The sequence below is a fragment of the Monodelphis domestica genome, chromosome 1, assembly GCF_027887165.1.
Source record: "Monodelphis domestica isolate mMonDom1 chromosome 1, mMonDom1.pri, whole genome shotgun sequence".
NCBI classification, from domain to species: Eukaryota; Metazoa; Chordata; class Mammalia; order Didelphimorphia; family Didelphidae; genus Monodelphis; species Monodelphis domestica.
The window spans coordinates 331,993,877-332,009,183 of record NC_077227.1 but is presented as its reverse complement, the minus strand read 5'-3'; the positions used below and the strand labels follow the sequence as shown (position 1 = coordinate 332,009,183).

At 33.5% G+C, this 15,307-nt stretch overlaps 1 protein-coding gene across 2 annotated transcripts in view; it reads left to right on the top strand.

Annotated features, from left to right (window-relative positions):
* The window catches only part of AK7 (adenylate kinase 7), a 147,452-nt gene that overhangs the window by 88,692 nt on the left and 43,453 nt on the right, over positions 1–15,307 (top strand). For both annotated transcript variants that reach the window (XM_001375254.4, XM_056811307.1), the window contains 3 exons: positions 472–549; positions 11,155–11,304; positions 13,667–13,795. In XM_001375254.4, coding sequence (XP_001375291.1) covers positions 472–549; positions 11,155–11,304; positions 13,667–13,795 — 357 coding nt within the window. The remainder of the gene's footprint in view (positions 1–471; positions 550–11,154; positions 11,305–13,666; positions 13,796–15,307) is intronic.

Below are 15,307 nucleotides of genomic sequence, written 5' to 3'. Positions count from 1 at the left end.
TAAATTTAATCAATTTGTAAGTATCTGTATATAAATGATCTACCTCTGCAGATGATGAATCTTAAACTGGCTTTTACCTAGGTAGAAGCAAAGTCAGGAATGTATATGAAAGGGAAAAGGGGCATAAATGAAGCTGCCAGGTTAAGAAATGACCAGTTTCCTTCCTTAAATATGCTTATGTGACACTTTTTAAAAAACTAGGATGTTATCTGTGGGCAAATATCAAAATTGTGAATTATCAAGATCTAGATTCACCAAACCTATAATATACTTACAAGAATGCTGGGATTCAGACTGTCAACACTCCTTCCCTTGGTCATAGCTGCTTTGTCCAACATATAAGCTTTTTCATTTAGCATACTCCTAAGCACCTCCTACAGGTATACTTTTTAAATTTTCAATTATATTTCCATTTACTCAGATATATGGAATTATATATACATATAAATATTGCTCTTTTTTTTTCAACAGTGCATCAGTAGAAATGTTGGTCCAGGGAAAGTTCAAAAATTTGCAAAAGAAAATGCATTTTTAAGCAAAGAATTATCGGTAAGTATAAAGTTACTAATTTCCTTATTTTTTAAAATAAGATGATTAAATAAACTAAATATTAAGTATCTTTAATGTCTATTTCAAAAATAATTGGGGGCATCTGGGTGGCTCAGTGGATTGAGAGCCAGAGACGAGGTTCAAATCTGGCCTCAGATACTTTCTAGCTGTGTGACCCTGGGCAAGTCACTTGATCCCCATTGCCTAGCCCTTACCACTCTTCTGCCTTAGAAACAATATTGCTTCTAAGACAGAAGGTAAGGGTTTAAAAAAATCTATAATTAAATGGGTTCTAAATTATCCAATCAAATCTAATAAACATTTATTAAATAGCAACTATGCTCTAGGCACTGGTGTTTAGTGCTGGGTATTGAATTTAAAAAAAAAAAGAAAGACAGTCCCTACCTTCAAGGAGCTTTCAGTATAAAGCTAGATAAATCTTTGGAGATAACTGAATGGGAACAGAAAGGAATATGCTTTTTTCTCCTCAGAACGTGGCACTTCACAAAAACTGACCATATAAAAAGGTACAAAAACCTCATAACTATGTAATTAGAATCTGTTACCCTAAAAACTACAATTCCCAGCACCCTACTTTCCTTCTCACATTATGTGCCAACATAAGGAGGATATAAGTTTGGTGTAGCCCTGACTCTTGAGCTATTCTTCCTGTAATCACAGTGACTGCCAGTGGTTTTTTTAAACAGGCAGGAGAATTTAGTTACGTGGTCTTATTTTGTTAGATAATTACTTTTTTATTCCTTTACTTCTAGTGATTATTAATAAACTTTGTAAAATATAATACTTAGTGATTTGGATATTAATTTAAATCCTATACAACCAAATGTAGAAAAGCAGAATAAAGGCATCCTTTTCAAATCATAATGCAATAAAAATAATAGTCAACAAAGGGCAGCAGAAAGAAAAACTAAAAATGAATTGGAAACTAAATATTTCATCCTAAAGAATAAATGGATCAAAGAATAAATCATAAAAACAATACATAATTTCAATAAAGAAAATGAGGAAACAATATACCAAAATTTATGGGATGCAATCAAAGCTGTACTGAGGGAATAATTTATATCTCTAAATGCTTATATCAATAAAATGGAGAAAGAATAGATCAATTAACTGGGCATGCAACTTAAAAAAAACTAGAAAAAGAATAAATTAAAGATCCCCAATTAACCATCTAATTAGAAATCATAAAAATTAAAGGAGAGATAAATAAATTGAAAGTAAAAAGACTATTCAACTAATAAACAAAATGGGCTGCTTTTGTGAATAGATACACCATTGGCCAAGTTGATTTTAAAAAAAGCCAAATTGCCAGTATCAAAAATGAAAAAGGTAAAATCACAACCAATATGAGGAAGAAATTAAAGCAATTATTGGGAGTTATTTTGCCCAGCATTAAATGCCAATAAATCTCATAATCTAAGTGAAGTAGGTGAATATTTTCAAAAATACAAACTGCCCATATAACAAAAGAGGAAATAGAATACTTAAATAATCCCATCTCAGAAAAAGAAATTAAATAAGCCATCAAAGAACTCCCTAAGAAAAAATGCCTAGGGTTAGATGGATTCACAAGTGAAATCAACTAAATAACTGATAGAAACATTAGCAACATTGCAGGATACAAAAGAAGCCCCCACAAATCATCAGCATTTATATTTACCACTAACAAAGTTCAACACCAAGAGATAGAAAAAGAAATTCCATTCAAAATAACTGTATACAATATAAAATACCTAGGAGCATATAAATGAAGAATTCCAAAGAAAAACACTAGCAAATTCAGTTCTTGCCCTATTTGAGACACCGAGCTACTTGATTTTACTATTGCAATACCACAGTAAAGTTCAGCATTTTTCAGATAAGAGGATGAGCTGCCAGGATGGCATTCTTCTCATTGTATTATCCCTATGTCTCTTACCTTTCCCTTCTCCCTTCCTCTCCTCTTCTGGTCCCATTTTCCCACTCTAAGTCTGGGTCTCTTTGTCCCTTTCTTTCCTCTCCCCACTCTCTCAACATATATATGCATCTCTGTTTTGATGCCTGGATAAAAGCCTTAGAAAATGTTTAACAATTTGTTCTGTTGTCATCAAAATTAGTAGAGACTATAGGAATAATGGAAGTACTGCAGAAAGGGTTCATGGTGTGAATGCTTAATGTTTGTGTACCATTGCAGATTGGAGGAAAAACAACAAATGAGGGGATTTAAATTTAATTTTTTCCCAATTACATGTAAAAACAGTTTACAACATTTTAAAAAAGAATTTTTAATCTCAAATTTACTCCCGTCCTCCCTCCCCTCAGCCTCTGCTGAAATAGTAAGCAATCTCATATAGATTTTACATGTACAATCTTATAAAATATTTTTCCATATAAATCCTTTTGTGGAAGGAAACTCAAGCAAAAAAGATAGTTAAGAAAGAAGATGAAAACATTTATTTTGGTCTAGATTCAGATTCCATCAGTTCTTTCTCTGGAAGCACATGGCATTTTTATCATGAGTCCTTTGAGATTGTATTGGGCCATTATATGGTTGAGAATAGCCAAGTCATTGTAAAGTATTCCTGTCACTGTGTAGAATGTTCTTCTGGTTCTTATTACTTCACTCTGCTTCAATTCAGGTAAGTCCAGGTTTTTCTGAGATCATCCTGCTCATCATTTCTTATAGCACAATAGTATTCCATCACAATCATATACTATAACTTTTTCAACCATTCCTCAATTGATGGGTCTCCCCTCACTTTCCAATTTTTCCCCCTCAAAAATAGAAGCTTTAAATATTTTTGTTCATATAGGTTCTTCCCTTTTTTACCTTTTTGGAATACAAACCTATATTATTGATATTGCTGAGTCAAAGGGTGTGTACTCATATAGTCCTTTGGGCATAGGTCCAAATTGCTCTCCAGAATGGTTAAATTAGTTCACAACTCCCCCAACAATGTATTAAGTGTCTCAACTTTCCCACATCCCTTCCAAGATTTGTCATTTTCCTTTTCTGCTATAATAGCTACTCTGAAAGGTACCTGGTGGTACCTCAGAGTTATTTTCATTTGCATTTCTTCTAATAGTGATTTAGAGCATTTTTTTTGCATGACTATAGATAATTTTAATGACTTTGTCTAAGAATACCGCTTTATATCTTTTTACCTTTTATAATTGGGAAATGACTTGTTTTCTTTTACATTTTACTCATTTCTCTATGTATTTGAAAAATGAGATCTTTATTAGAGAGACATTGTAAAAAGAAAATTGCACCATTATGACTATTAAATATTACTCTCCATTTTATTTCCCCCTATTTAGTTTCCCAACTTCCACCTCCCCCAATTTGCCCTTATTTCTATCAGCTCCACTCCCCTTCTCTTATCCCCTTTTTTCTAGTAGGGTAAGATGGATTTCTATGTACAATTGACTATGTATGTTCTTCCCTCATCGAACCAATTTCAATTAGAGTAAGGTTAAAGTGCTCTCCTCCACACTTCCTCCATCTCCCCCTCCTCTGTAAAAGCTCTTTCTTGCTTCTCTTATATGCAATAATTTACCCCATTCTATTTCCAGTATCCTCTCTCTCCCAATAAATTTCTCTTTCTCATGCTTTAATTTTTTTTTAGATATCAACCCATCATATTCAACTCATACCCTTCTGTCTATGCATACTCCTTCTAACTACCCTAATAAGTTCTTAAGAATTATAAGAATCAACTCCCCATGTAGGGATATACACAATTTAACCTTAGTCAGTGTCTTTTGATTTCTCATTCCTGTTTACCTTTTTATACTTCTTTTGAGTCCTGTATTTGAGAGTCAAATTTTCCATTCAAGAAATTTTGAAAGTCCTCTTTTTCACTGAATAACCATTTTTTTTCCTCCTGAAGGTTTATGCACAATTTTACTTGGTAAGGGATTCTTCGTTGAAGCCCTAGTTCCTTTGACCTTCTGGAATATTATATTCCAGGCCCTCAGATCATGTAGAAGCTTCCAAGTCTTGTGTTATACTGATTGAGGCTCCATGACATTTGAATTGTTTCTTTTTTAGCTACTTCCAATATTTTTTCCTTGATCTAAGAATTATGAAATTTGGCTATAATATTCCTGGTAATTATCTTTTGGGGCTCTCTTTCAAGAGGTGTTCAGAGGATTCTTTCAACTTCCATTTTACCCACTGGTTTTAGATTATCAGGGCAGTTATTCTTGATAATTTCTTGAAAGATGATCATGGCTTTCAGGGAGTCCAATAATTCTGAGATCATGTCTTCTGGATTTATTTTCCATATCAATTGTTTTTTCCAATGAGCTATTTCACTTTTTTTCATTCTTTTGACTTTGTTTGTTTCTTGATGTTTCATGGGGTCATTAGCTTCCAGTTGGCCAAATTCTAATTTTTAAGACACAATTTTCTTGAGTGAGCTTTTGTAACTCTTTTTTCCATATGAGCCAATTCCATCTTTTAAACAGTTCTCTTGAATGCATTTTTGTATTTTTTTTATTTAGCTAATTCTGCTTTTTCTTCTCTTTGGTGTATTTTGGTTCTTCTTTTACCTATTGACCTATTATAGTTTTGAAAATATTAATTTCTTCATTATTTTTTGTGCTTCCTTTACCAAGCTGTTGATTCTTTTTTCATGATTTTTCTGTACTCTTGTCTCCTGATTTTTCTCCTACTTATTTGATTTTTTAATCCTTTTTCAGTTCCTCTGCTAATTTCTTTTGAATTTGAGAGCAATTCATATTTTTCTTGGAGGTTTTGTATGCAGTCATATTGACTTTGTTGTCCTCTTCTGATTTTGGTTTGTGTTCTGATCTTCCCTATCACCAAAATAACTTTCTATGTTGTTTCTTTTGTTGTTGTTTGCTCATTTTCTTGCCTTATTTTCTTTTAACTTAAACAAAAACTATTACAAGGAAGCCCTGTAAATATGGTGGAGGGAGCACTGTTCTAAGTTTCAGGTTCTTTCAGTTTTTCCAAGGTGGAATGACATAAGGAGAGGTATGTTTAATACTCTCCCAACCTGTGCTCTGGTCTATGAGTAATCATAAGCATCCTTTTCTGCCTTGGAAATGCAGCCAGGTTCCCTTGTATTAGAGTTATTGAGTAACTTGGATTAGTTAGGGATTCTTGATAAGTAAGAGTAGGATAGAGAGAGAGTGTTGAAGGGTTACCTTAAAAAGACATAAATAATCTTCCTGGAGGGTCCTTAAGAGAATTCCCAAGAGGCTAGGGGGTCTGTGGAAAAATAATGGACACCCTCCTGGAGGGTCTGAGACTAAAAGGGATGGATGGCTGTATCTTTCCTCTGAAAATCCTGGAAGAGTTGATGACAGTTGGTTTTGGAAGACAATTGGAAATTCAGAAAAAGTTTGTGGAGGAGATCATCTGTAAGGATTGACTGACTGAGCTTTCTCTTTGACTCTACAGAGAAGGAGCAGGCCAATAGGGCCTGAGAGAGCTAACTGCTGGGAACTGATCTCTAAATGGAGACAAAGAAGAAGGAGACAATGGATTTCTAATATTTATAAGAAGATAATTAAAAGCATAATTTAGTAAGATCAGATATTAAATATTTAGTTACTTAAGGAGTTTAAGTCAGACTTGAGAAATCAAGCACAAAGAAGTCTCTTGCAAGACAGATTTGGGTACTGGGATATAGTTTAGACTTCTTAGATTAGTGAATTTATCTCAATCCTATATTTATCCTTTCCTTTCCTTTCCTTGCTCCTTTCAACAATATAAATAAAAAGGGTTTTGTTATTAGCTGTTTCCAGTCAAGCTCCATCTATCAAACCTTCAACTAGGCCCTAACTGCTTTAACAGAATCACAACCAATACCAGCTGATAGGTAACTGCGTACTTTAGATCAATAGTAACTGGCCAAATTGATATAGTATCAATGAAATGTAAGATTAAAAATTAATATCCAATACTCCAAGTATTATAGCTTTATAAGATTTATTAATAATGACTTGAAGTAGAGGAAAGTGATAGCCTTAGCAAAGAGGAGTTCCCCAACCATGCACTTGGGGGTTGGGGGCAGAGTTACACACAACTTTATTGATACAATATAAGCACATAATGTGGGGATGAAGGGAAAGGGATTCTGGGAGATGAAGTCCAAGGGTACAAAATTCTATTTATACATTTTACCCTGTGATCCTTTGGGAGACTAGTCACTCCAATGGATCAGTACTTATAACCAACTTGAAAGATTTTTAACTAAAGGTGTATACAATATTGCAGTTTCTAAAGGAAAATTACAATAATTTGAGGGACAAAAGGGATATAGAAGAGAAAAAGAACAAAAACCAATGATTACATTGACAAAAACCAATTTGGGGGCATTCTGCTTTGGTATAAGAGCGTAAATTTGAAAAAAAAAATGCGTTCAACCTCCCACAGTTCAAATCACCACATGCCAAAGTTCACTCTGGATCTGTTGATGCAACATGTGGTCTATATAGGTATCTTCATGGCGCCTTCTCCAAACAGTTCACTTTCCGGATTCGGGGAGGCAGCAAGTTCCTTATTGTAAAATTACTCTCAAAGAATTTTAACTTTGCACTATAGGATAATAATACATTCTCCCCTGAGGAGGATGTTGACAAACACACAGATCACTCAGGAATGCATGGATGAATTATAAGGTATAAATCAATTGACATAAGAAAATCAAAAACATCAAAAAATCTAAATAAAAGAGAAAAAAAATAAGTTCTGGATGAAATATAAAATATTGAAACCTCATGTATAAAAATTCTAAGTTAAGGAAAAAATAAACCTATAAGTCCTTGAATCAGGGCCCAATTAAAGTGATTTATGTCCCATAAGCCTGTAGTAGCAATTATGCACTTACCCAATCAGCAGCCAATACTACAGAAAATTTGCCACACTATGAAAGAAAAGAAAGGGACTAGATTTTAGCAGCAAATGGGAAATAGCATACCCTGGACTGATTTTACCTTTTCTCTCAGGGAAAGGGGAACCAATATGGCAGCCAAAGTGAGGTGCTTGGTAGAATGTGGGATGGGAAGTCATGCATCTAACATATGTCAAACAGCTGCGACCTCAAACCTCAAGCAAGTTCAAGGCCTCTTGTCTTGGTGCAGAATCTCATCAATCTCACTGGGATTGGTTGATCTTTTTGACCATGTGCTCGACTGGCACTATGCAGATTAAGTTTGTGCTTCCTTAGAACTGTGCAGTGGCTCTTTTTGTGTTCCCTTCTCCTGGAATCAGACACAATCATTAAGCAAAGTCCCATAATTTTAAAATAATCAATGGTACTGTTTCTATAGTCTAAAGCCTTTGACTGTGCATTGGCATTTGGGCTAATGGAACTAATGGACATTTTAAACTTACCCTACTGCAATATCAAAAAAATCCTAATACTGGTAACATGTGGTTCAAGTACAAAAAAATGAGAGGAAAAAACTCAAATACAGTATTGCACATACAAGGAAAAGAATAATTTAAAAATGTTTTAAAAATCAAAAATATGTAGCTTACAATCAGTGACACACTATGTCTTCCAAGGAGAGGTAGAATACAAAGGTTTCTCACCAAAAAATGAGATCATTTCCTTTTTAACTTGTCCATGATTCACAGTGTGAGTGCAAATAACAAGTGGAAGTAACAGCTTTATAAAACAGTAGTACAACAGGTAATGCACATTCAAAGAAATACCAAAATCCCCAAAATCATAATGTCCCAGTTAATGACAATAGCAAACAAACTCATTATCATTTAGGATTCACATGAGTCTCTATATATCTACTTACTGTGTGACATTTAGAAATCTACGAACTCATGGATACTTGTCACAATTATGTAGCAAATCTTTCAACCTTGGTGTAGATATTTTTAACAAAGTCTATTATTGCCATCATTCCAACATGTGGCAGAGGAGTCCAGAAAAAACACAAACCTCTGTATTGCTGATGAAAACATTTTGGGTCTAAAAATATCACCAAGAATTTAGATCATTCTGGTGGAAGGGTAGAGTAAACTGAATAGTTACAAATATAAAAACTCATTCAGAAGTTACTAGACTCCCCAGGAAAATCTTTCCAACCTCCCAGATGAGATTATAACCCATGGAAGGGTGACTAAGCCCCTTTTCAGGGACCTCCCTCCCTTTGGTATGAGACTGTAACAATATAAAAGACCTATCTCCAATATGTCCCATCCATTTCAATGAGCCAAGGACTAAATAGTAAAAATCACTTCAGATGTCTCATCCATTACATTTTTAATAAATGCAGAGATGGGGAATACAACAGTGCTATCACACTTCATTTCCACTACAAATGAACCCTTACCTCTTGTTACAAACAACTCAGAGGCAGGCAAATGATCAGTCAGAGGTAAGGATACTACTAGATATCTAAAAATCATTTATGAAGACCCCTTAAAATCAATTGAAACATTTAACTTATTAAATTCTCCAAATGGTGTATACAGGTTATAATCAGTTTGGTGGAGTTCATCCATCATCATCTATGTGAAAATTAAGAAAGACAAAAAGGCACAAAAGGCAACATGTGACCTCAGTGGATCTGGTGACAAACCAGCATCCAAAAGGACCTATGATTTTGCCACTCAAAAAGGGTTTGTGCAAGTTGTTTATGGACTTTTGTAACAGTATGTTCTCTAGTACAGTCATAAGGGAGGTACAAATAAAGATAATGTAACAGAATATATAGCTAATGGCCAAAACACAGTAACTTAGAATCATTCAGTGTAACAGAAGATATTAGATTAGATTAGATTAGATTAGTATGTGAATTTAACAAAACAAAATTAAATCTTAAAACAAATACTCAGCAAACATAATATATGTGACAGGATAGAGGCACTGAATTCAAGAGTCCTTTTCTCCAATTCCAATAGCCATGTTACAAAGACTTGTTCACTATTTGGAGGGGTACAAAGCTAAAAAATTAACAGCAATAAAACAATGGAGTCTGAAAAGGCTTAAAATTCACCTCCAGATCTCATTAAAGTTCCTTCCCCTCCCAGTATAATCATCCATTTAGATTCCTTTGGTCACACCTCTGGAGTTCCCCATACCCACACTGAGCATAGGGTGGACAAATACCATATTGGGTATGTTGCAGAAACTAGACAGGCCAAAATGACAAGGGGGTGTAGGGAGGTGAATCTCCCCTGTGAATTTGAGGATTACTGAAACTATCAACTGCAAAGTATCCAATCCATAGAAAACCCCCAGGAACAGGGGGGAAAGAGAGGAGAGAGAGGAGAAAGAGAGACAGAGAGAGACAGAGAGACAGAGAGAGACAGAGAGACAGAGACAGACAGAGACAGAGACAGACAGAGAGACAGAGAGAGATTGGGGGGGAGAGAGAGGAGAGAGAGAGAGAGAGAGAGAGAGAGAGAGAGAGAGAGAGAGAGAGAGAGAGAGAGAGAGAGAGTGAGAGTGTGTGCTCTGGCTTCCTCAGAGCCAGCTAGAAATTCTAAGGGCCTAACCAGGAAAAAGGAGTCTCAAGTTGATGGGCCTTTATTGGAGGTTCACACCTCCAGAAAGGGCAAGGAACTAAGTCAACTTTTACATTCACCATGGTGACCTTCTAAAAGGAAAGCAGCCTGAGGTCTCCTGAATAAGCTCTTCCAGGGATCCAGTTCCACAGCTAAGTATCTTCACTCCAAATCTGAGTGTCTGTCTTCCAGTCCAACACTGAGTGACTGATTGAATGAATGATCCATCCTTGTGTGCCTCTGTTTCCTCTATTTAAAGACCTTTTTATCTTGTGTCACCTACCCTAAATTTTAATGTCTACCAATCACAGCAGACGCTCCTCTCCAGGACTGCCCACTCAATGTATGAAATGGGTGTTCACACCTTTTTTAGTTAGTTATACCTTTTGTGGTTAGTTAACGCCTTCTGTGGTTAGTTCACTTTTTTGTAGTTAGTTAACACCTTTTTGTAGTTAAAATGGGTAGATCTATTTTAAATATTGAATTAACACTTTGGGGATTAAAATCTAAAAATAGACCAGGGATTACAATTTTATCTTCACTATTAAGGAAGAGCTAAGTACCTTCATTGTTACAATCAGGAGATAGCCAAATCCAATTTTCACTCTTCTTTTACACTCTGAAGTTGGTAATGATCTTCCTCTTCAAATTTCATGTGAGAGTTTATTTTCTAATTTTAATGCACTTAGAAAATGTTGTTCACTATTGTTATCTATGTTTATATTTTATTTCCCCACTGGACTACTTCTATAATTTAGCTAGGTTTTAGAATGAGCTCTAGGGCTTTGTTATATTAAATATTATTGTATTTAGTCTTTATGAATAGAACAGTAAATATATATGTAACTTTCAGAAATATAGTATAATAATTATAATAAATACTGATTTGTTGTTTTTCATATTTAATAATTTTGTTTTTTCTTCTATTAACTACTTCAACATAAGATTGTAATGTTGTAAGAAAGTGTATTTATTTATATTAATGTAAGCTATTATTAAAGAACTATGACAATCAAATAATTAGGATTTACCAACTTAGATGGAACCTTTTAATTATTTGCTCATTAATTATTCACTTATTCTTTGTCTTTTAGCAAGGACAGCTTGACCATTTGTTAGTCAACTTGAGAATGGAAGCTTTATTTGTGAAAGAAAATTTTAACATTAGGTGGGTTGCCCAAGCAGGATTTGTGGAAAGTATAGCGATTATCCTCAAAGAATACAAGCAAAGTAGAGGATTATTGGTAATTATTTCCTGAATGTTGTTTCAACTTTTGACTTGGAAAAAAAAGTAAATGATTTAAAATTTAAAGTACTAAGATAAAGATTTTTTGTTTCTTGATCTTAACAATAAAGGGATGCCTATATATTTGAAAATTTAAACTGTAACAAGAATAGGGATTTAAAAAATAAGAATTACTAATAGCCATCATGTCTGACACAAATTGAAGTGATTTTTCATTAGCTTAGACTATTCGACCTAGGTTTTCTCTGCTTAAGAGCTTAGTGTGAGTTGGAAAAAACTGGCATTTTTTTAGCCTGTGTATTAATTACTGAGGGCTGGAAAGGGACAATTTTAAAAATTCACCAGAATTTGATGATTGTAATATTGACACCTGGCTTTCATTCTAGCCTTTTGAAAATTCCCTCACCAAACATGACATGATGAAAGCCCTTTGAAAATAGAAAACATCATACCAGTATATTGTCATTGTTTTGTGTGAACTACTCTAAATAAAAAAATATAAAGATCATTTGTGAATCAACCATTTCCCCTAGAAGATTCCTTTAGATATGAATTAATAAATGCTTTTCTTGAAGAAATCATAATTCCTTTTGTGTAACAGTAAAGAACTAAATATGCAAATTAGGAACCTAATTTCTAGGGGCTTCAACTGCCATATTTATGTATTCTTTAGACATGCCAGTAATGTAGGGAATGATTTATCACTCAGATAATTTTCTTAATGTTAAATAAACATGCTTTTAACTATCAACCAAGGGTGAGTCTTATCTATAAATTTTTAGAATTTGCATCACAAAATATAGTTACCTTTTGTTAAAACAACTTTAATTCCTTAGAACACTTAAGATTTAGGTAGCATATATATATATATATACTGGCAACATTTGAATAATTTTAGTCCTAAAACAATATATTTATGAAAACATTTTAAATTTATATGCTAATTATAAATATTTTTTCATTTGTTTGAATTTGTCATTGTGTCCTAATTGTTTTCAAGTAAAAAATTATTTTTAGTGAAATAATTTAAACAAAGGGTTATCAATTAGAGAAACTTTTGGGAAAAAATCAGTATTTTTAGCTAAAATAAACAATATGGCTTTTTAAGATATTCAGATGAGTTGCTTCTGAAAAAACTTTATTTTTTTTACTAATTTAATTTTATAACTAAAGGAACACATTTATTTAGTTCCTGCTATGTGCCATAAGAGACACTGTCATTGCTTCTCTCAATTTGATTTTTTAATTAAAAATATCTTTAAAAACCTCTTAGATCCTTATAGAAATTATTAAATTCTTTAAGTCAAATTATTCTTAGTGTGTATATATATATATCTTCTGAAAACTTCTAAAATGGTATTTTAATAGAGAAAATAATTACTTTCTAAATATAGAGTACATTTTAAAGTTCTAATAACAACTAAATGTGCTAAATTAAAAGATTTGATTAAAGGCCAAATTCTTTCCATAAATTCTGGATTTGAAGCAAGAAATTAGAACTCATGTTTAATGAGTCAAGAATTTTTTTATCTTTTCAGTCTTTGAAACAAATGTAAATACTGTTGTATGCATCATTAAAATCTGGAGTATTCTTATCTCCCCCAAATTATTACTAGCATTTGTTTTTTAAAAAAAGTCAAATAAAAGCTCCAAAGAATTGGAGATCAGTATAAATTGTTTAGGAAAGAATAGTTTTCAAATTTCTAAGTGACTTGAAGTGAAATATTCATTATTTTATTTCTAGAAAAATCTACAAGAAGCTCTTCTACTTTCTTAATATTATATCAGGAATGTCAATTTTCAATTAAGAATTGAATTAGAATGACATATTCTGTTATTTACCAGTTTGGGGGCCAGGTTAAAGTAAACCAACCCTTTTGTACTTCTATGATTTACCTTACAGGGTGATTGTAAAAAGAGTGCTTTGTAAACTATAAATGGCTCTGTGTGAACTTGTTTCAGAGTTAAGCACACAATGATCCAGGAACATGGAATCTGCACATATATATTCCTAGGACTCAATTCAGGCTATTATAAAATTCACTTTGGGGAGATTTCTAATTTTAAAAGAAATATTGATATGTACAGTACTTGTTCTTGTAAGACCTTAGAAGATGAAATATCAATATGGCTGATCCCTGAATGAATTGTTACCAACAATGCAGTGAAAAGAGTGATTTGGTAATTAGAATGTTAACCCAAAGCATACTTTTTTCTGTTTACCACTTTTGGACAAGAACAAATCACTGCTAAGCTGCAGTTTTCTCCTCTATAACAGAAGGTTGAATTAGACCTATGAAGTACTTTCCAAATCTAAGTCTGTCATCCTGAACTCTTCATTTTTATATTCTTTTTTTTAGCCAATTAAGATTTGTATTCTTGGTCCTCCTGCTGTGGGGAAGTCATCTGTTGCAGAAGAAGTATGCAAGCACTACAAATTACACCATATTAAAATAAAGGATGTGATCACTGACGCTATAGCAAGGCTGGTAAATTCATATTTGTTCCTTTGAACCTGCTTTCAATTTTCATTTCTGACTTTTTTGAAATCAACAATTTTCTTCTTGTAATAAATAGGTAACTCACTAGAGAAAAAGGCATCACTCACTGAAAAAATGAATATAAAGATATTTTTATAATCATACTTTTGACATCAGTTATAAAGTTAGACTATTTCCATAGGAAGACCCATGGCCTTAGAACTATAAAACTTGGATTCTAATCTCTGCCTGTGTGACCTTGGGCAAATCACTTCATCTCTTTGGGGCCTAGTTACCTTATCTGAGAATTAACGGTTTAAATTTGATGAGTACATTCTAGCCCTGATATTTTATCATTCTATGATTCTAAGGTCTTTTTCACCTCTAATAGTCTAAAAATTGAGGTCATCCATGTAATTAAAAATCACCCTTAAAAGTCCAATGCAAATCTCTTTTTCCATATCTATGAACGTAACAAGAAAGGAGGAAGAAGCTCATCATAAATGGCTTAGATTTATGGTGCAAGTATTTACTAAGTGCCTGCTATAAACCTTAAATGAATGCAAGTATGCACATTCTAAAAAACTGGGACTTAATGGTTTACAAAAATGAAAAGGGAAGAATAGTTCAGTTTTATCTTAAGAGCTTATTTAATTTTAAAAAATGAAACTTTAAAAATTTATTTTTGCTCTTCTGAACACTCATCAAAATGTTTTAATGTGGTTCAAGTTTTTATAAGGCTTTTGAATAGATAGGAGAGCCTGTTTTAAAAGACTTGTTGAAAATATGAGTGCTATAGGTAGGACTGATCAGAATGATTCTCAGTATAATTATTTGGGGGGCAATCAATAATTCAACAAGCACTTATTGAATGTATGTTTTATGCCATGTACTATGCTAGGTGCTTGGGATGTAAAGACAAAAAATTAAACATTCTCCCCACTCAAGATGCTTACATTCTAATAGAGTGTAAGGATAATTTTAGTATTTTGACTTAAATCTAAATAATTCGTCAGCAGGGATGATTCCCAAATAATAAAATACCCAAGTCAGCTGGGAATTATGGAGATTTATTTAACGTAGAGAGAAGGAATTAAGGAAAGGAGAGAGAGAGAGAGAGAGAGAGAGAGAGAGAGAGAGAGAGAGAGAGAGAGAGAGAGAGAGAGAGAGAGAGAGAGAATTAATTTAAACTGCTCTGGCTCAGGCTGAGCCAGGCAGTAGTTAAAGTTCTTGGCCAAAGTGGCCTCCCTGAGCCAAAGGGTAAGGGAGTCAGTCTTATCACTCACCACGAGACCGTCTCCAAGCTGGGTTCCCGTCCTCCACTAAACTCAATCTCTTGAAATGAGTTCAGAATCTCCCTGGAACTGACTTTTAGCCTTCTTTTAAAGAGAATTTTCTTTTTTGTCACCTCCCCTAAAATTTTACATCTACCAATCACAGTAGACGCTTTTTTCCAGGACTGCCCATTCTTAGTTATCACCACACTTTAGTTCTCACCTTCTCTGGTTATATTACATCTTC